This window comes from Amphibalanus amphitrite, unplaced genomic scaffold (genome assembly GCF_019059575.1).
Source record: "Amphibalanus amphitrite isolate SeventyFive unplaced genomic scaffold, NRLGWU_Aamphi_draft 000013F_arrow, whole genome shotgun sequence".
NCBI lineage: Eukaryota > Metazoa > Arthropoda > Thecostraca > Balanomorpha > Balanidae > Amphibalanus > Amphibalanus amphitrite.
Window position 1 is genome coordinate 1,692,758 of NW_024881509.1, and position 23,252 is coordinate 1,716,009.

General features: G+C 44.1%; 1 protein-coding gene across 3 annotated transcripts in view; it reads left to right on the forward strand.

The window, feature by feature from the left end:
* Window positions 1–23,252, forward strand: part of LOC122383748 (dedicator of cytokinesis protein 7-like) — a 649,924-nt gene that overhangs the window by 471,687 nt on the left and 154,985 nt on the right. For all 3 annotated transcript variants that reach the window (XR_006256886.1, XR_006256885.1, XM_043370493.1), the window contains exon 32: window positions 13,101–13,305. Coding sequence is in view for 1 of the 3 variants with exons in the window: in XM_043370493.1 (XP_043226428.1) it covers window positions 13,101–13,305 (205 nt within the window). In the remaining 2 variants the exon portion in view is untranslated. The remainder of the gene's footprint in view (window positions 1–13,100; window positions 13,306–23,252) is intronic.

The following is a 23,252-nucleotide window of genomic DNA, read 5'->3' on the forward strand; positions in this document are numbered from 1 at the left end:
CCCCCCCCCCGCTTCACCGGCCATGGCTGGATTTCTGCACTCATGCACCCACAATGTTCCAGCCGTTCCTACGCCCATGGGTTTACGTGATAAATGTATGTTTTGATTTAATGTATTTTACAGATGCATAACTTTGAATGAATGAGCTGTATTTTAATGCCATATTTAGGAGGTTTGCGTAGTGGTTTTTAATTGAACTGTAAGGTATAATGCTGATAGATGCTGGGGATACCCTACCCTACCCTACCCCTACCCTACCCCTACCCTACCTCTTCTCCTGCTCCTACCCTACCCCTGCCTCTACCCCTACCACTACCCCTACTCCTACCCTACCTCTAATCCTACTCGTACTCCAACCATACCCTACCCCTACCCCTGCCCCTACCTCTACCCCTACCCCTACCCCTCCCTCTACCCCTACCCCTACGCTATCTCTTCTCCTACTCCTACCCTACCCTGCCTCTACCCCTACCACTACCCCTACTCCTACCCTACCTCTAATCCTACTCGTACTCCAACCATACCCTACACCTACTCCTACCCTACTTCTACTCCTACTCCTACCCTACTCTAGCTCTACCCCTACCCCTACCATACCTCTACTACTACCCCTACCCCTACCATACTTCTACTACCCCTACCCCTACCCCTACCCCCTACCCTACCCTATCCTACCCTACCCTACACTACCCATACTCCAACCATACGCGACCAGAGTGGTGTGCCAAATTTGAAAGCAATCGACCCAGCCGTTCTTGAGATATAAAACTGGCCCTGCTGCACGTGCGCACGTGCAAAGTGACATTTCAATGCACTTGTGCCGTCCACCCTTCTAAATACCTCTAAGTGTGTACCAGAGCTGGTACACACTTTGAGCTCTTTGCTCTTTGAGCGAAATTGGCCCAGCCGATCCTGAGATGTAGGATTATTTATTTGCACGTGCGCACGTGCAACAGCACCCCACACATGGTAAAGCATCGTCCAGTACCGACAGTCCAAGTTTCAGCGCAATCGGCCCAGTAACGGCTGAGATATTGCCAGAATAAATTTATTTTATTTACTGGTGAATCCCCTTGGCGAGCGGTGCCTTGTGTCGGCCTTCGTTGTGAAAGTTCAATGACCTGCCGGCTCTGATGTTTTTCACTCAGTTTTGCAAGCGAACAACGGAGCCTTAAGCACGTGCCTTCTGCTCGGCGCCGATCGCGGCCGCACCACGTGCACACCGCTGAACCCACCCCCTCGAAAATTTAATACGTCAAATGAGTTTACGCGTCCCACTTGTCGCGAAAATTTCAGCCCCGTAACCCTTACCGTTTCCGAGCAATATTGCGTTTTTCCCGTTTACAATGCCAACTCTATGGCGCACGTTCGCGCGCGCCAAGGGCGCATTCCCGGTCGCATCACGTCCAGAATTTAATAGGAGCTACGTGTAAAGGTGGCCCACATATCCTGAAAATTTCACGGCCGTAGGTCAACGGACGCCACCGCAATAAGCGCTACAAAGTGACTACGTCGCACACGGCGTCGGCGGCGGCGGCGGATTAGTTAGGATTTATGTTATTGACTTGAGGTACAGTTTACGCGATAACTGTATGTTTTGATTTAATATGTTTTACAGATGCATTAGTTTGAATAAATGTCCTGTATTTTGATGCTTTATTTGGGAGGTTCGGGTAGTTGTGTTTAATTGAACTTAAAGGTATGATGGTGATAGATGCGGGGTATTTAAGCCTTTTGCATGTTAGGCTCTTCTTGAACTCATCCCTACCCTTACCCTACCCTACTCTACCATACCCCTACCCCTACCCTACCCTACTCTACCCCTACCATACCCTTACCTCTACTCCCACTCCTACCCTACCCTACCCCTACCCCTACCCTACCACTACTCCTACCCTAACCCAACTTCTACCCCTACCCCTACTCCTACTTCTACCATACCTTACACCTACCCCTATCCTACCTCTACTCCTACTCCTACTCCTTCTCCTTCTCCTACCCTACCTCTACCTCTACCTCTACCCTACCATATCTCTACTCCTACTCCTGCCCCTATCCTACCGTACCCCTACCCTTCTCCTACCCTGCTTTTACTCCTACTCCTACTTCTACCTCTACCCTACCCTATACCCATACTCCACCCATATGCGACCGAAGTGGTGTACCAAATTTGAGAGCAATCGACCCAGCCGTTCTTGAGATATAAAACTGGTCCCGCTGCACGTGCGCACGTGCAAAGTGAGACTTCAGGTGCCCTTGTGCCGTCCAGCCTTCTAAATACCTCTGTGTACCAAATTTAAGCGATATTGGCCCAGCCGTTCTTGAGATGTAGAATTATTTACTTGCACATGCGCACGTGGAACAGCACCCCACACATGGTAAAGCATCGTCCGGTACCGACAGTCCAAGTTTCAGCTAAATCGGTCCAGAAACGGCTGAGATATTATAAAAACAAATTTATTTTATTTATTGGTGAATCCCCTTGGCGAGCGGCGCCCGGCGTCGGTGGTCGTTGTCAAAGTTCAATGAACTGCCGGCTCTGATTCTTTTCACTCAGTTTTGCAAGCGAACAACTGAGTCTAAAGCACTTGCCTCCTGCTCGGCGCCGCTCGCGGCCCCACCACGTGCACACCGCTGAACCCACACCCTCAAGGTCAGGTCACCAGGTCACTTGAAGTGACCTCACCTCATAAAAACTTTCAATGTCTGTCATAGCTACACCGAGTGACCGATCGCTTTGAACTTTCAGCGATTGCTAAGGGCAATAGCATGTACAAAATGTATATCTCAGAATTTTGATATCGATGACCTAAGGTCAGGTCAATTTTGCGACCTCGCCATTATAAGTCAATGGGAGAAAATTGAAATGCGCCTCTTTTGGATGCAAGACATCATAAACACTCCCAAACACCGAATTACAAGTGGTTTAGACACACTGAACATGAAAATGGTGTCCGTGACCCTTGATTATGCCCTGAGGTCATCTTAGATCACGAATGGTATCTAACAGTTTTTCGCAAATAACTTTTGGTAGAGGCATGGTAGAGCGATGAAAACGCCTTAGATGTGTTCAGCTCGACGATACGGATCGACTGATATGCAACATGACCCTTTCCGGTCAGGTCATGACCTTGACCTGAGGTCTAGTTGTCAAGTTGACCTTTCAAGGTCAAGTTATAGTTCATTCGATGCGTCTTGACGAGAGGAACACGATGCCGGTAAAAGTAATCTCGTACAAGGCTTGGGTCAAAAGTTATTGCAGAAAAAACTGTTTTCGACAAAAATCGGCTATTTTTGCGGTTTTTGCCCCCTGCAGGCAAAACCATTGACGTTAGGTCAAATCTGAGATGATCACTCAGAAAGGGCGTTAATAGGGCTATCGAATGCGCTTTTCCGCGGCGCTGTAGCTCTATTGGTTCCCGAGTTATGCGTTGGCTTCTTGGAAATTTTCGACATTCGACCTGGAAATCGGCGAAATTTTGCCTTCAATGACCTCTGGTGATCTGACCTTTGACCTGACCAAAAAATTGACTGAAGTGATTTCGTCATTATTTTTGACGCTCTTTCGACCGCCGCCTTCCGCGTATCGCTACGTGGCCCAGGAGCCGAGTTACAAGGGGGGTGTTCAAACACCCCCCCCCCCCCCAGCAGGGCGTGGAAATCCAGGACCCCCAGCCGGGCGCGGGTTAAACCATCGGTTGTCAATTTACCCACCCCGTTTCCCTAAAAATAGACGGTCAGATTCGGCCTGGGTCCTTACGACCCCTCTAGATTCGCCAGAGGCGGGATCATGTCGCCGTTATTGCACCCGTCTTAGTGTGTTTAGATCAGTCGGTGACACACCAGGGAAATAAGCTAAAATTAGAGCACTCTATTTATTGCTCCCGCTACTTCACCGTCTCCCATAGGGTCCTGTGTTGAGCTGGTGTCGAGGCTCTAAAAATGAGGCCGATTTTTGCACCATTCTCACAAAAACCGCTCGGACCGCCTGGAAACCAATTGTTCCGCTCTAAAAATTTCATGATCGACGGGAAAATGAATGAGGAAAAGATTGGTCCTGAAATAATTCTGAACTCCCTGTAGAACATATCGAAATATGGCTGCAAACTAGGAGCATGTCAAAATCGACAAAACAATACAAATAAACTTACCGGGATTTTTTTATTTTCCATGCATCTGTGTATGAAATCAGTCGGTTTTTCGGAAAGATCATCTTCTGTTTAATAAATAATTCCACAATTGCAATCGAGAAAAAAAAAAACATTTACGCTGTGACAGCAGTTTTGGCATTGTGCCAGTAGTGTGGCGTGCGCGGTGCTGCGTGGTCGTCGGGACGGAGTTGTGAGTATTTTCGGTGTTTTAAATGGTTGATGGCCATTTGAACCAGCTTCATATTATTTCCTACAAATTTTTGCATCAAATTATTGCTTTGAAAGACCATTGAAACCCCTTATCTCTTCATGAAACACGATCATATTCATCGTCGACGAAAATGGCGCGGGACTCCATGTGCATTCCGATCGAAATAAATCGTAAATTAAATAATATTCGATGATTAGTATCATATTCTAGTGACACATTTTCATAAAATAAGGCATAAACTTTGCAAGGAAGTCAACATTGGATAATTGGATTCTTATTTTGCTCACATATCCTTGCAGTAGTCAAATGGCTCAATTGTTAGATAGATGTAAGCATATGTTTTGGCTTGATGTTTGCTGTGAAACCACCCAGCCACTTGCTGGTTGAGTGGTTTTCTGATAATTACCTGATAATCATTTCTCCTTTTCCTTAAAAGAAACTAAAATTCCTTTCAAAGTAATCCATTTTAACTTTTAAGGAAAGGCGGCTTGCTCATTGGCATTTCATGTTCTTGTTTTGTTATTGCTGGCAGTATTTTGATACAATAATGCAATATGAATTTTTTGCAATAATAAAACCTAAGACAAACTTAGTTAATGCGTCAATCAAACACCCAACAGAAAGATTGTGAGTCCTTGTGACGTGAAGTAGAATATACTATGAATGTGTTATATAGAATATGCCAAATATTAAATTAATTATTATTTGATACTGATAGCTGAGCAGGTGAATTATGCCACAATATAATTTCATTTTCTGGTTTTGAAATAGCCGGCAGTATTTTACTTCAACAAATGTAATATACATGGAATACATGTTGTTATGTTACCTATGTTAAAAGTTTAATAACAGCCAACAGAAGGAGCTGTTTCAGCAGATAATGTTTGTACCTTATGCATTACCTTTCTTTTCTGCAGGACCATGCTTCCGCTGGGTGGTCGACATTTGCCTCCTGAAGAAGTTGAGCAACATGAAGACCACCAGATGAGGTGTCTGCCGTTCATGTGGAACTCTGCAGACTACAAGTGTTATGCCAACCACAACCAAAGTGCTGTGATCATGGAGGCATGAACCTCATGACAACACTTCAGATTTGCAGTTGAACCAAAGTGTGATTCAAACCACCTGTGGCATCTCACTCAATGTGTGAACAGTGTGATTATTGTGCAGTGTTCAGCTGCAACTAAGACATTTATTAGTGACTTGTTTTGCAATTAGCCACCAAAAGCATTTTTGGGCTGGCTGCTGTAATTTGTTGTGCACTGCGCAATAGTGGTAGTGTTTTGTCACTTGTCTAGTTGTCAGTTGTGCATGTTGCATGTTTCTCTTCCCTCGGCCCTCATTATCAGTTAAGTGGTGAATTGGCATCACTCAGTCTCCCCAGATCTCCATTGACTGTCTGTCAACCACCTAACTTGAGATGGTATTTGCTAATAGTGTCAGAAAAGAAGTGATTGTAGACATTTTTAGGAATATGAGCTCCGTTTCATGCGTGTTCCAGTGGTCATTTTGTCACATGTCCCATAGTGTAATAAATGGAAACTGTTGTTCCCTTTTGAAGGTACTCGCGGATGCAGAAAGCGTTGGGCCTAATTATTAAACGCACCCTCCTATCAGCGACGCACGAAATCGACAAATATCATCCTTTTTAGAACAGGAAGAAACGAAAACTTGTGAACATAGCTGTACCTACAACAGTGCATAAGGAATTGAAATTCTGGGAGTTTTTGAAATTCGGAGAAACTCAAGTTGTCGACAGGTATGCCCCCTTGCACGTCAAAGACCGCCTAAAAAACAAACGTCTACAAATGAAGGCAGTATTCGTATGCTCGTTGTAATTGCAGCAGCCTAGCAACATGTATTGCGGTCCGATGGCGAATTACACTCGTGCTCAAAAACTATGCCGGTAACTGCCAATGCACTTAGGTCATAGGTGAGGAGAGGAAGGGTTATGTCATATGTCAACATCATAGAAATGGCTTCATCTGAGCTGTGCCTATTGTACATAATTCAACCAATCTATGCATTTCGTTTCTTGCAATCTACTCATGCTTTCACTCCAGCTTCAGAGTAATCATCCCATATTGTACGTCTTAAGATATTGATTTCTATGGCGGTTTGCAATTACTAGCCACGTCTCACCTCAGTTTGGTGGCCCCGCATCGGCCCACTCGGCCGCTCTAAAATTGACTTACGGAGGAGGATGGTGGCTTTTATTTTAGCTTCTCCGCCGACTGCGGGGAGCGCCGTCGCCGAGGTAGGAGCAATAATTAGCTTATGTTTGGGACTAATTTCCACGCTTAATTAACATTTTAATGTTATTTTAATTAATTCATGTTAATCTTTGACGCATTCTCTTTCTATTGATACCATCCACCGGTCTGAGAATTACTGCCTTGCTGCGTAAGGGCCGATAAAAGATCACGCTTTTAGGGGTATCTCTTCAACATGGTGCAGGAGCAATAAATAGAGCGCTCTAATTTTAGCTTATTTCCCTGGTATGTCACCAACTGAGATACATAGACAGCTTCGACCGCGGACGTCGGACGGGGTGATCGTTCTACGAATGCACGCACGCACCATCCAGGCCTAGGATGCATCGAGGTTTAAAAGAATGCAGTCTGTAGATCAATCAACATAACAATGGTGGCATGCAACCACATTAAAATATCACCCCGCTCCCCCAGCGTTCCAACGCCCCTCCGTTATGCATTCGCCTTATGTGTCCGCCGAGCCGGCTTGCCTCCAATGACGTCATCGGCCGGCCGGCGGCGTTCAAAGTCAAACGGCTGGTGTCCTTACCTGGAGTTCTATAGCCTTGGGCAGATCGCTCCTCCGCTCAAGAATTTGCGTCGTAAAATGTTAGAGCTGTATATACAGAAATCACGCACTGCTTTCAGCAGGGTACTTCGGCCAGGATATATTGAGTGAAGGGTAGGACGAACTTTGGTAGGAATTTCTAGTATAACTACTAGAAAACCTACTATATGTGGTCGGGACTAGCAAAAACTTAGTTCAAACTAGAATATGGTAGCGCTTATGGTTGGCAGTCGTGACGCGCACGTGACATTCATTTATTAAATTTCTTAAATAACAGGTTTTAGGGGCCGATTAGTGGGCAGATACATTCAATTAGCTATTAATAATTGATTATGCAAACATTCAAGAATCTGCATCATTCAATTCTAGCCGAAATCACGCGGCACTCCCAGGATTCGAACTCGCGACCCTCGGATCCGTAGCCCGATACGCTACCGACTGCGCTACAGAGGACCGCGCGCCGACGATCGGAGAGCCGGATCGCGGGTGCTGGCGTGCAGAGAAATCTTTACCCTGTACGCCGTAGAAGATCGGCTGGGTTTCGTGAAAAATGGTAGAGAAATTGTCGAAAGAAAATTGATCGATCTATCATTTGAGACTAAGAACCATTGATTCCTTCAAAGGTTGACCGAGATATCGCTCGCCGAAAACAGACCATTTAACATGTAAACCCTATGGGCTGGTAGGAAATGTACGCCGTGGAGCAGCAGTGCTACCAACTAATTTCGGCGGGGGCCGACCTCGGCTGCAAGCTTGAAACGGAACAGAGTATAGATTCCTTACGCACTGCTGTGCCGTTTAATACATTTTTTTTTCTAATAAGGGCATTTTGTTTCATTCTCGAAAGTCGAAAAGCCGGAAATTTTCGTCGATTTCGGACGCTGCGGGGGATATTTACCTCAAATGTCACCCGGCCGGCCTGGATCCACCAGTTGGGTCAGGTGGCCCACCATTTTTTTTTTTATTATATTTCTTTCCGAAATAAAAAAGAAAATTCATGGCATCAGGGCTGCGACGAAAATTAAGTGGCCTAAATTGGATGAGAAAACTGGATTTGGGGGTAGGGGAGAGTGGGGTAAGATGCCCAGGGTGGGAAAGACGCCCCACCCCCTCTAGCGACGAAACAAAGAATCGGACCTGGAAATTAATGTTCTTAGCGTTAAGCGGAAGCCTGCCTTGTTAACGGCACAAAAAATTGCGAAGCTCAGTTGGGCAACGGCTGGCTGATGACTGCATGTTTTTTATTTGCTGCTTTCAAAAAATATTTTGGTGTCAGAACATTGTAAATATCAAAGAAGGTAAATAATTTTTGCGTCCCTTGCTATAGTCGTGATACATTAGCATGCGTGTACTGTGTCCCAAACAGTTTGTTTCATGGTGTAGTTTTATGGCTAACAAATTGTACTGATTTAATGTTACTTCGGTACCTTGGGGTAAGATGCCCCCTGTCCTGATGGGGAAAGACGCCCCCCTAAATCCGTAGGCTGTCCTTCAAACAGCCCGTCAAATCATTTATTACATACTTGTGATGTAGACAAAAGCCGATCTGGGACTATTGAGAGTCCAGTACGGTCGGGTGCTCCCCATGCCGGTCTCTCGGCCCACATAGCGGCTTTTTGGGCGGCATCTGACTCTGAGAGCCCTCACGACGGCCTCTGTGGGCCCAATTATTGGCTCCAGGGCCCATCACGACATCCTTTGAGGGCTCCCACGTTGGCCCCACGGGCCGCACTGGCATCGGAGGTCCCCACGATGGGCTCGAGGGCCCTCAAGCATCATGAAGACCTATAAGAGCCCCACAGTGGTCTCCGAACGCCACCACGGAGGCTTGTTTGGCCGCGCTGGACTATGATGGCCCTAACGATGACCTCTGAAGCCCCTTACGACTACTTTTGAGGGCCCTTATGATGACGTTTGGTGTCTACTGCAGGCTCGAAGGGACTACTGATTCGTTCAGGCGATTCACGTGCCCATTTATGTCACTTATAGTGCAGGGGGCATCTTTCCCAACGTCAGGGGGCGTCTTTCCCACCCTGTGGGGTAAGATGCCCCCTTTCACTTCTTCAGGAAAATGCTTAATAGCAAAAAAAAGTAATAATATTTCAGGCACGAAAGTGTGATATTTTTGGAGAAAAATGATGTCGGCTTTCGTTGAAACTCCAAGTTTTTGCTTTCCCATCGTCATTTTCGAATAATATATGACATAGTAAAACCCTGGGCATCTTTCCCCACTCTCCCCTACCCTAGGTTTGGCTTCTGAGCCTCTGGCCCCTCAGTGAAAATTCCTTAGAGGAGGCCCTGCCCACTACCCAGTAAGGGAGAGTTGGGTATTTTGGCCGCTTTTTCAGAAAACGATGTAACTAAAAATCGACCACAAATTTCTGCATTTTCTCAACGCTGACAGGTGTGGCATACATTTGACTTTCCTGGACAGTAAACTTGAAATGATAGAGTAACTACTTATGTTGAAATTGTGACGCATTACAAAGGTCTACAAAGCGGTTAAATTACCCCACTAGCAGGGTTATTTGGCCGGTGGTGTGGGGCAATTTGGCCGGTGTTAGTTTGAGGCCATGATTTTTGTTATAGGCGAGTCAGCTTCACATTCAGCAATGACGCGTGTCCTACGACGCATTTAAAGCATTTTGGAGGTTGACTCAGCCGTCACAGGGGTCGAAAATAGTCAAAATAGCGGCTCTAGCTGCGATGACAGTTTTTCACGAATAGATTTTGAAGTAATCAAGCTAGGCCAAAACTAAAAGCACCATCGTAATTCTCTCGTCATTCCGCATCGAAACATGTATGTGTTGACCTCGAGAGGTTAAGGTCAAAGGTGGCTTCAGGTCACGTTACCTGTAATAAAGTTCGTGATAATTAACCCGCGCACCGACGGGGGTCTGCGCCAACTTCGCACCGACGGGGGGGGGGCGGATGACCGCCCCCCCTGAGATCTCGAGAACGAAGCAAGATAGCGACAAGCGGTAAACGGCATCGGATACGCACGGCCAAGATCTACAATTTTTACTAAGGTCATTTTCAGGTCAGGTCAAAGATGACGTCACAGGGGTCGAAAAAGTCAAAATGGCGGCGCTAGATATGGAGAGAGTTTTTCTCGAATAACTTTCGAATTAGTCAAGATAGGAACAAACTAAGGGCATCATCGTGATCCTCTCGTCAATCCGCATCGAGTGATATATATGTTGACCTCGAAAGGTCAAGGTCAAAGGTTGACCTCAGGTCACGTGACCTCGAGGTCATCATGTATATCATTCGATGCGTCTTGACGAGCTGAACACAATGAGACCATCCACGCGTCTGTATCTTGTTCCTGTACGGAGTTATTGGCCAAAAACCTTTGGTGACCTTTGATGACGTCACATGACCTCACAGCTGCCCAACAGCAAAACAGACCTCAAGGTAGTGAAGGTTGATCGTATATGAAGTCATGTATGGTATATGGGGCCATTCCGACCCGTTTTAGTGGTAAAAACAGGGAGTTGATTTTCCCCCATTGACTTATAATGGGGAGGTCGCGAAAATGACCTGACCTTAGGTCACCGATATCGAAATTCCGAGATATACAAATTGTAGCTACTAATGACCTTATAATATCCTGCGACTTTCAAAGGACTCTGACATCTACTGTAGCTCTGGCACGGTGACAAAGTTGCAAAAAAGTGACTTGAGGTTGGGTCATTCAAAGTGACCTGGTGACCTGACCTTAAAAGGTAGGAGGTTCAAACTTGCACACCATGTGTAAAATTGATGAGGTTATAGTCATACCAAATTTCGCGGCGCTACGCGCCGCGGTTTTCCCGCTATTCGCGAAAAACCTCAGGGGGGGGGGCGGATATCCGCCCCCCCGTCGGTGCGAGGGTTAAAATACAGCGTTTCACTTTTCACGTTATATTTGAATGTCCGAGATAATGAGTTCGATCGAGATGACGAGCCGAAAAGAACAAGAGAAGATAAGCGACCGGCGAGGGAGCGGCCCTCACACGGTCCGAGTCCGTTGCTGTCTTAGAATTATCTCCCCTCGACTGCCGGGCTTCGGCCCGCTCCGGCGCGACATATACCACGCGTCATACATACGTCACACATGTATGTCATATCATAACACCAATCAGAAGCGGGTCAGGACAGGCGTCACAGGTAAGGAACGAGGACCATAAAAGGACATTGTTAGTAGGGGAGAGCGGGGCCAGTTGAACCACTTTTTATATATTGACATGCACAGCGAGATCTAGTTGTGATATCGAAAAATGCACAATGCCATGAAAAAATATGTTCTTTTGGTTTTATTTTAAGATATGTAAAATCATGTTTCAAACATATTTTACTGCCAAACGCATGCTTATAAAACAGCTCTACGCCCGTTTCAAATGACCCCGATGCGAGGGTCAATTGAACCAGCCCATGGGGTCAATTGCACCTATCCTTAACAATGGGATGTTTTCCTCTTTAAGGCCACTTTCTTAAGGAGATATTTTGTCCGGTTTACTTTTCCAAATGCTACATTCAATAGGTCGTTGGAAAGCTAAAAGTGCAAAGTTCCTCATAATAGGTGACATAAAGTACATAGACTATGGTAAAATGGGCGGATGAGAAAAATGAGAAATATCTCAGGCTATAGTGTGCTTTCAAGCAAAAGGCTGGAGAAAAAGGGGTCAAAAATTGAGCTCTATTAAACTAGTATTTCAGTTTAAAAGCTCATTTCAAAGGTGGACTATTTCCTTTAATGTTTACAGCCCCTGAACAATAACCATTGCAAAGGTCACCGGGGTCCATTGAAACGGCCTGTGGCCCTGTTTCAACTGACCCTCAACGAGCTGGAGGGACGGCATCATGCTGAATGAAGGGCCAAATAAGGTGTTATTCCGGAGCCAGGAGTTCTTCTTTCATCAAACAAAAGTATATAAGATATCACAAAATATTCATAAGAACGATTTCTCCCAAACGCCCCTCAAAAACACAAAAACAAGTGTCAAATCAAAATTACCGTCCGTTTGCCGCCCAAACGCCGTTGACAAAGGAAGTGGTCGAGCGCGAATGCGCAGTGGTGTCGGCAACGCCATATGTTGCATACTGTTGAAAATAAAGCCATGTTTCATCTGACCCCGTGTTTCAACTGGCCCCGCTCTCCCCTAAGGCAGGGGGCTGGGGATGAACTTTGTTACATTACATCAGGTCGCTTGACCTCAAGGTTACGTGAGTTCAAGGTCATCATGTATATCATTCGATGCGCCTTGACGGGCTGAATACAATGAGACCATTTGCGCGGCTGTATCTTTTTGTCTGTAAGTATTTATTAGCAAAAAAGCGTCAGGTAACCATTGATGACGTCACATGCCCTCACAGAGCTATCCAATAGGAAATATGGCATCAAGGTAGTCAAAGTTGGTCATGAATTATGTCCTTTATGGTATAATTGACCATGACAACTCGGCCGTCCCAGCATAGTGACTCTGAGCGCACCGGCCAAGTTGCCCCGCTAGTCCCGGCCAAATAACCCCACATTGCCATTCTGAAATTTTTTGCCTATTAAGTCGTCATGGCTGTACAGAACTAGATGAATTTGCTCTTGGAATCGCTGAACACACTCCAGAATGGCGCTATAATGTCGGAATTCGTTTACAGCCCAAATACTACGTGTTATACAAATTTTTAAACGGAAGTAAAAGCTACCATTTTCTAACGAAATTCACGTTTTATTAATTTTGAATAAAACTAAGGGGGGGGGGGAAGCTTTGACATTTGTTCTCGAGTTAGTTCTGCCGATGACAAATGAATAGAGAAGTTATTTCATTCATTTTTATCAGCTTTCGTACAGGTGGGGGCGGCCAATTTACACCTCGGGCCAAATTACCCCACTCTCCCCTAAGCGATGTGAGCTGACCCGACCTGACGCCCTTTGCCAGTGTCGGACGATGTGGTTAGTCCGGAAGAGGAGGGGATTTGCACCGGGAAGAGTTTCACCGAGCCAGGCCTTGTCTCGCTTTTGGAGCAGGCCGTCCACGCCTTCGACAGCGCCTCCATGCACGAGGCCGTCAACGACATCTACAAGCTTCTCACTCCCATCTACGAGAACTCGCGCGACTACCGCAAACTGGGCCTCATCCACGGGTCAGTGATAGTGACAGGCATTAGCTGGGCGTCAGTGACAATGACAGGGGCGGCTCAGCGCCAGTGGCGGTCACAGGGGCGAATCCAGACACTCGGTTTGGGGACCAGCTCATGACCGATGGCTGCCCCGGCAGTCAAAGTCGCTGAGCGGGGGACGGGGGGGGGGGGACACAAAAGACAGGGGAGACCCGGGAGATATGTGCCGGTTTTGTGAAAAGGCAATAGTCTTCCAGTGGGTAGTGGCTAGACCTGGTTTTTCATTCTGTGTACGTGCAATTGTGTTTCGCCTGTTAAGTGTGCCTGCTATTAGGCATCTGGGATCAACTAGTTTGTCTCGAGATAACTTGAAATGAATCATGCGCTTTTTCGATCAATCAAGATACACCGGGAGGTATGGGCCATTGCCCTGGTGGTATGGGCCGGTGCCATGTTTCATATTCTCTTCTCGACATTGAGAACAATGCTCGTAGCTGGGCTCTACCTTGAGCTCTCTTAGAGCCCAGGTACCGCATAAGCGGCCAACAGCTTACTTCATGGAGGTCACATTAGCACATACCTATTTATTTTTGTTAACTCTTATCATGTTCCATGAAATAAGACAAATAGTACTTTTCTGATCGAATCAAGTTTAAACTTAAATTTTCGACCTTATGCGACAAAAATAAAACTTATTGAAGGGAACATTCAATGAAAGCATCATTTTATTGATTTAGGATCACGGGGGGTGGGTGGCCCGAACCTCCCGGTTAGGACGTCAGAATGCGCGTAGCATCTCAGCTCATAATCTTGCAAGAAAGCTTCAAATTGTCTATCCAGTCTTACTTTGCATGCTTTAAACTTGATGTTAGCGATGGCTTGACATAATAAATGAGCCTGGTTCAAATTTATCAAGAATTTTCCGTTGTACCGTATTTTACACGAAGAGGGCAAAAACGCATTATCACCGCTCATTGCCAAAGAAGACTAAGGAAGATTCTGGAAATCACGTGGGTTGTATGACGAAATGACTGCTACCAGTTTACGTGGTTAAATGTGTAAAAATACGCAACACTTCTTCAAAACTGCGATGGCCCATGCCTCCCGAGTAAATAATATCAATAAAAATAATATCAGGCACACTTTGCAGGCGATTGGCAATTTCACGTACACTCAGAGTGAAAACTGGGGTCTAGCCACTGCCCACTGGAAGAAAATTGCCTTTTCGCAAAACCGGCCCATACCGCCCGGGTCTCCCCTAATCACTGAATTCGTAACTGCGCTGCGTTTTATTAGAGCCATGAAATGACCAAATTTGAAGAGGTCCTAATTTTTTGTTTCTTATCCATGTTTTAGACCAGCTGCGATGTTGAAACTTGGTATGGTTGACAGGGTTGTATACCACTCAGAGCCGAATCATAAATCGACTCAAGAATCGGTCATTTTTCTTAGTCATGAGCAGGGTTGTATACCAATCAAGTCGATTGAATTGATTGATTTGATTCAGCGCGTATTTTGAGTTGATTGGATTGAGTCGATTGACTTTTCGAGATGACTGGTTGACTGACTCGTTTGACTTTAGCGACTGGTTGACTGATTTGATTCCCGAAAATTAGAGTGACTCGTATGATTGAGTCGATTGAATGGAAAGTTGAAATAAGTTTTAGTTGACGAAAAATAATGACACCAATTGATGACATCAAAGATCACAAAACTACACTGAAAACTGCTTGTCATCACAACTGCAATATGGAGTAGATGGCCAAATAAAGAACAGGGCCTAAACATGAACAGCCAACTTTGACTTTCAACTGCAATAACTGCTCCAATTGAGTCCAATCCTGTGATAGAACCTGGCGATGCACCTACCTACCTTTCTGCACTCAGCAGGAATTTTTTTTTTAATCCAGATGATAAAGTGCAAGGCCCTATATACTAATAAAGTGTGATTAATTACTAATTCACATCTCCACATCTCCTCAGAAACAACCCACTGAACTCTATAAATATCTGAAACCCCTACAAAAATAGCTGAAACAAAAGCGCCGTTTTCGTCTCGCTAATTACGTTTACATTAATAGCTAATTTGCTGCATTGTTTAATTTGCAGCAGAACGTTTGTTGATCCTTTTCTCCTGAGAGCCTAGGCATAACATATTTCATTTTCCTTAAAATATTTTACCGAATATTATTAAGTGGTTTTATTTCAATTGAAATAATAATTAAAACGAAATTGGTGTTGTACAACCGATTTATTTTATGATGATCTACCATACTACATGATAATCAATGACGTCATCTTACCAAAAAATCAAAAGACGAAGAATAAGGATTTATAAAAGCTTAGCATACTTCTTGGCAAAACGTTTTCTTTGTTTTTTCGCAGTCGCACCAACGGCATTTAATTTTCATTGTTCTTCTTCCTTTGTCCTTAACTTATCCTGTGGTTCCAGAGTCCCTGTCCTTTCCATTTCCTTTTAAATATATTTTAATGCTCATCCCTATCCCCCAGTCCTAACAGTTTCAAATTGTATTGCAATAAAATGTTTTGAATTCTTCACATATAACCTATCTACCTTCGTTGGTACTGTTGGTAGCCAGTGACACATCTAGGCAGGTAAGTAGGTACCTACCTGCTTTCCTGCTGTCTTCATAAAGCATACCTAATGAAGTTGTCAAATTTATAGCACATTTTCAACACTTTCATATCAATATGGTGTCAGTGTGGCATGTAACCTAGCTAGGTTCATTATGTTCAGGGTTCAATTCAGAAGAGCTCCGCATAACTCACATATATAAGAGACAGACGGGGGCTTTACATGGGGTAGATGGCCTGATGACTTAGCTGGAATATGGCCAAAATTAAATTGACAACTTTTAGGTGAAAGGTGGTGATTTGGGTTAAGGGGCGTTTGTTGAAGTCAACTACTGGGTTATTTTGCACCCATTAAATGAAACTTCTGCTCCAATTCTACCCATTGAACCTCAATATCATGATCCACCTGTCCATCACTAGGTATCCTTCCTTATTACATAAAAACTTTGAATGGCATGGCAATTTATAATTTTAAATGACAATATTTTTGTTTCTTCTGTAGGTAGGTAGGTAGGTAGGTAGGTACACCAGACTGCTATGGACACTTTTCCAAGTTGGTGGGGCAAAAAACCTAATGTATATCTTGGTTTGAGTCGTTTGATTGAGTTGATTGATTCCTTTCATTGTCGCGTTTGAGTCGATTGAATCAATTCCCGAAAACTGCTCTGACTTGATTGATTTGATTGGTTTCCCAAATTTGTCGTGATTGAATTGATTGCTATTGATTGAGTCGTATACAACCCTGGTCATGAGTTGAATCGAATCAAACAATTTGAAAGCTCAATGAATCATGAGTCGAGTCGATTCACATATGAATAGGCCATATATGTCAAAGGTTGAGTCGATTTAAGGTAACGCGAGTTAGGGTTGAATCGATTCAAGCTAACATGTCATAGTCAGTCTTCTCCAACCACCAGGTAAGATTTTTTTTTAAAGTCGTGAAACTGCAAGTGAGCATCTTTTATGTTTTGACATCAGCTACCTATTTAATTCAATTTTGGCAAATCAGCATTACAATTGCCTCAGCCTATATTTATTTATGTAATCACTACATCTGTGGACTGTTACTGAAATACTCACACTTGGTTAACTTTGGAGATGCTAGTAAGGAATACTACCAAGCATGAGATAGGTAGGTACCAGCTTACAATTAAAATAAAACCATGCATTTTTGCCCGTATCTAAGCTTTCAAAGTGTCTATAGAAAGCCCGGCAACCATCATGTCTTTCTTTTCCGATGGTTCAACTTTGCTAATTCGTGGTCTCACATGACGTATATAATTTTTCTGACCTGAGATGACCTCAGGGGGACCATTTTCATGTTCAGTGTTTCTAAGTTACTTGTAATTCAGTGTTTGGGAGTGTTTTTAATTGCTTTCTTCCAAAAGCAGCGCATTTCAGTTTTCTCCCATTGACTTGTAATGGGAGGTCGCAAAATTGACCTGAGGCCAGTTTTACCAACAGAAAAATAGCCGCCTGGCGCAATTTTCTGTAAAAAAAAACGCCGACGAGTTTCACCAACCAGGCGAAAACATATCCGCCGGCGTGAAAAGTTTCACCAATGGCAAATGCGGCATTAATGGAGTTTTTATCCGCGCCATTTTATGTGGAAAAACGCCCTAAAAATTGACAGGCGACCCCGTCTATTTTTTTATGTCATGTTGGAATAATCGGCGTCATTTGTTACTAGTTATCGTGATTTGCGCTTCTCAGTTGATATAATAAGTATCATTCATGGCCAATTTGTAAAGCATCTGGGCTTCATAGAAGAGTAATACTCATGATCTTGCGTAAAGAAAGAGCCTTTTTCATCAGGCAGAACCAAAAGGAACCAACAAGACTGGTGTTTGGTGTTGTGTTGATTTTTTTTCGTTTTATATAATGCATTTGCTACAAGCACCCAACAGGAAGATGATAGTGTATTAACTAGTGGTCAGCTTACAAGTTCATTGCTCACACGGAAGTGGAAAATAATGATGAAAGGTCATTTTCGAAGGTGCTTGATGAAATGCTGGAAGGAGAGTCAGAGAGGGTAGGCTTATTGGACTTAGCCTTCCAGGCGGTGGGGGGCATTTTTTTTGCCCCCCCCCCCCCTTTAGTTTTTTTTTCGATATATCTCGAGAACCGCTGCGCCGATCGTCACCAAACTTTTAGTACCTTCCCGGGAGTAGCTAGCGCACATGGTGACCAAATTTTTTTCCAAAGGCTGTGATAGGTTAGCCGCTAATGACGTCAGAGTGACGTCATTTTTCAGACCTTGACCTGACCTCCACCAGAAAGTGACCTAAACCGTACCTGATGGTCTTATAACCAATACCATTGAGTTGGAAATGAAAAACTGGCCATAAAACATGCATCGCACAACCTTAGTAAAGTTGGGTTCATGTGGTGACCCTTGGTGACCTTTGGTGACCTGACCTGTGACCTGACCTGGTATGACCAGTGACCTCTAATAGCAACATATGTACTAGACAACTGACGCCTTATCGCTGATTTTCGACAAAATGCGTTTTACTCGGTGTTATAGCGCTTTCCCTAGAAGCCCCGTGAACGGTGAAACATTTTATCTTTGACCTGACCTGTGACGTCATCGGTGACCCCGAGGTCAATGAAATTTGGTTTCTTTCGACAAATTTGACAGGGCTATCGAACGCCGTTTGAATTTTCCGGATCCGTCCAGTAGTTTCGGAGATACGAGGGGGGGGGGGGCAAAAAAATGCCCCCCCCCCCCACCGCGCGGAAGGTGGCTGGGAGGCCCACCGCCTGCCGGGTTAAGATTTTAAATGAATATGTCACTGTTTTCACATATTCAGCTACATTTGACATTGCAAGGCGCCAGCTGCTGATACCAAGTACTTTTGGGTGGAACTTGAGTGGTGCAGCTAACAGGGAAGGTGCATTGACATTGCTAAGACCAAAATGGCAAGATTTTAAAGATAAATTACAATTATTTTTTTAGTAAAGAAATTGAATAGCATGAAAGAAATGTATAAAGGCTTGCTTTTGAAGCAAAAAGTGCAAAGCTTGCATGCTTGCGAACCCGAACAAACTTGCTGTCATAAGATTGTGCCACTGAACTCAGCAAGTCATGCTGTCAATATTGAAGGAAAAGAAAATAATAGTCATGTTGTAAAATGTAAATGAATCCATAACTGTTGTGTGTGCACTGTGCTGATATTGAATGCATGTGTATCTTGCATGCATGAGTCATGAGTGGGTAGTCATGAGTTCGCCTTGGCACAAGGCTTTATATAGGCCTTGGCGAGTTCTTATCCCTCTTAGTCCTGCTAGAAGGAGAAGGTGCTAATGCAGTGCGCGCGAAGCCGCCTCGCAGCACTGCAGTTCACTCGCTCGGCAGCGGGTCCCATCTAGTCCCCACCTCATATAAGGTGGGGGTCCACACATTGCGTACACGGTCGACACGATGATTTTCTATAAGGTGCGACCAAAAGCAGAGAAAAAGGTAAATTGCAAATTGAAGGTATTGTAAAAATGAAATATAATAGGCTGACAGGAAAAAAAAGATCCGCTTGAACGCAAACTTCATATCGTCACCTTTATCAATGGCGTAGGTTTACAATTTGGTGGTTTTGTATTGGCATTTGCTGGGCACCAGAATATTAATATGGATATAAAAGTGTATAATGCTCTATTTTGTGGTTACAACTCTTGAAAATATATGTAATTTTTTCCAATAATAATATTTCCAAATTTATGTGGCATTTGCATTAGCCCGCGACCCGTTGGGGGGCCCACAGTGCCCCCCCCCCTGTGGTTTTTAGGAGATAACTCAGAAACGGCTGCGAATTTCGACTTGAAACTTTCAGTACCTCTCCGGACATCAATTTTACACAACTCCTGAAAAAATTAGGTCCCAGGTCATCTCAGGTCACGAGCTACGGAGGTCAAATTGAGGTCATGTCCGGCGATTTTTCGTCGATAAAGTTGTTCACGAAGAAAAATCGCAGAAAATTAGGGTTTTAATTTAGCGACTCAAAAATTGGACCGTAGGTATAAAAAAGTATGGCAAACAAAATGGCTATCTCGAAATTTCAAAAAAAATAAAAATTTCTAGACCTAGGGATTTTCTAACTCAAAATTTAGATTTCTTGAGATATTTTTGAAATTTGGGGAACTTAAAAAACGGAATATTTGTTAGAGAACCCCTAACTGGCCTTACATATGCCAAAAATTAACAAAATATCTCTAAAACTGCCTGAGATATAGCTATTTGAATGACTGAAAAAGTAGCGACTGTTCTTATGACGTCACAATATTTTCGTTATTTGTGCTTGAAATCAGTCAGGAGTAATATTTATGAATCTTATCAACCTCTTGCTGACTGAATATGATCCTTTACGTGACTAAAGTCACTTTTACGTAAAAAGAAAATGTTTTTCGTTGTAAACCGGTACAATTTGACCTTATTTGGCCTTCCTGTGACGTCATAGGTCCAAGAAAAATGGTCAAGGAGGCTTCTGGGGATGCAAATATATGACATGTCTTCATAAAGACTCGAATATTCACAATTTAACCCTCGCCCGTAAACGGCGATCTGCCACCTTCGCCCATGCAGGGGGGGGGGGGGTTGGTGCGACCCCCCCTTGGCGTTTGAAAACGGAGCGTCGTAGAGCTTAGCGGAAAAGACCAACGGATTGCTCTCGCCGAGATCTCGCGATTGGTGGTATATTTTTTGGTCCTAGGTCAACATTTGACGTTTTTTGACCGGTCAAAGGTCAAATTTTCGGAAAAATAGACTTTTTCAACTTTCCGCGGCGATTGCGGCGAAACGGTGGGAGGTATCGACTTGAAACCTTCACTATCGTGTTCCTTGATCAATTCTCTATCGTTTGGTATGTATTTCGTTTCCCTAGCTCTAAAAATGGCGCGTTGGGAGCGCCGGAAGTCGGCAAGGTCACAGTCGGCGGCAGAAATTCGAAAAATCAAAATTTAAATTTTTGAAATCTGATTGTATTTTTGGATTTGGGAGGTCCATTTGCTCCCTATAGAAGCTAATATTGCTGCATATTCCCATTGAGGTGACAAGAATTAGCAAAATAGTGGTTCGGGCGCTTTTCAAAAATAGTACCGGACGCTGTTCCTCTTGTGACGTCATAGTTCCGTGACCTGACCTGACCCGGTCAAGTTTCTTATACCATATGATAGCCAATACTTGCCCCAACATGCATGGGAAGTTTCATCACGATCCATCAACCGATGTCCGTACCACCGGCAGGAAACCTCGGGCGTTGGCACTCAGTTTGTGAAAATCCGGCCGGAGGCTGTTCCCTTTGTGACGTCATAACTCCGTGACCTGACATGACCCGGTCAAATTTTTTTTTATCAAAAGATGCGCAAGGTTTGCCCCATAAGGTACCCAAAATTTGGCGGCGCTGCGCGCCGCCGTTTTTGCACTATTTCCGAAAAGCCTCAGGGGGGGGGGGGGTTGCACCAACCCCCCCCTACATGGACGAGGGTTAACATGCCTTCCGATACGATTCGGCAGTGTTTTCTGATTAGTCGAGGCTGGCCCCTGTTGTGACGTCATAAGTCATCATCCACTCAGGTGACTATCCACATGCCAGATCTATCATATACATCATATCCAGACTCATTTTGAAAGCTTATATTTCATTTTTATGACCGACTTCTCGTCATTGCAAATTGGACTGATTTAACCTTGGTTGACCTCCCTGTGACGTCACAGGTCAAATATCAAGGTCATTTATATCCTATCTTGTGCATCTCGATGAGCTCTTTCGATTGCCGTTTGAATTTTTTTTCCGATCCGGCTATTGGTTCCGGAGATACGACGGGGGGCCCTTTGCCCCCCCCCCCAACAGGACGTGGAACCTGCCAGACCTCAACGGGGCGCGGGTTAAAAACACGCTTAAAGTTAGTTGAAAACATGCTTTAAATAATTTATTAATCTCCTTGACCATATCGTAATGATAGCGTATTACAATATCAGCTGACTGCCGGCGGCAAATATTTCCGGCCGAAATCGGCTGGAATTGTTTTGTTGTTGAAACTCGTGGATTTGTGGCGGTTATTTTTTCGGCTGGATATTTTATTTCGGCGGCCGGCTGGTATTTTTTGGTAAAGCTGGCCTCTTAACTTTGGTCATCGATGTCAAAATTCTGAGATAAAGACTTTGTACATGCTATTCCTCTTAGCAATCGCTGAAAGTTTCAAAGTGATCGGTCACTCGGTGTAGCTATGGCAGACATTGAAACTTTTCATGAGGTGAGGTCACTGTAAGTGACCTGGCGACCTGACCTTGAACAACCTTGGTCTGAACTTTTTGCAATACCTATGTGTAGAATTGATGTATGATAAGGTGTGCCAAAAACGGCGGCGCTCCGCGCCGTTTTTGAGATCCTTGCGAAAAACCACAGGGTGTGTTCAAACACCCCCAGCAGGGCGCGGGTTAATTTTCACTTTATTCACTTTTGACTTCTTAAAGCATGTTTGGAGATCAAAATGATGATACCTAGATTAAGATTTTTTAGTTACATTGGATAGTTATTCATTTTTGCATTAAAAACATGGTGGCAAAGTCACCCCATGTGGCCTGCATTTCACTTTGTAATATATGATACCACACGGGGCCGGTAAAATGTTTCATTCAGGACCGAGGGATTTGTTGAGTTTTCCGCACGAGACCGAAGGTCGAGGGCGGAAAATTCAACAAAGCCCGAGGTCCTGTATTAGAGATGCCACAAATTTGCAATTTCATTACCCGCCCCGCCCCACAGCTACCCCTTGCCCAACCACAACTACCCGCAAGCTGATTTTGGCCGAGCCAAACCCGCAAAAACCCGCAATTAAAAAAAACTGTTTTTGCAAGAAAAAAATACAGCTGGGTCAATGCTAGAGCTATATAAACCTTACTTGCTTCATTGCTCTTCAGAAAAAAAGACATCATACCAATAGCAAGGACTTGAAATTGCTATGCTAAGTCCTCAGAAAGTGCACACTGGATAGTGGAAAATGAATAATGCATCAATACATTTGAAATTCCTTTCTGAAAAGAGTTTAATAAAATCTTTCTCTCACCTTACCCTTCAACATTGACATTGTTTATAACAACTTAACAAGATAACTTAACAAGTGTCTAGTAGCAAAGTTAAGTGGCTAGTAGCAAGTGGCTAGTAGCATATTTTTTGCTTATCAAAACTGAGTGGTTATAAAGTTACAAGGAGTTAAAAATTTGTAATATTCTGGGCTCAAAGTAGAAATTTAGGTTGCTTGAACTTTCCATGCGCTCTTGATTTTTGACGGACAATCTCGTGCGTATCAGCAAAGCGTAACATCAGTTAAAGGGACTAACTATCCCACCTTCTAAAATGTTGTTAAAACCAGTTAAATTGTGC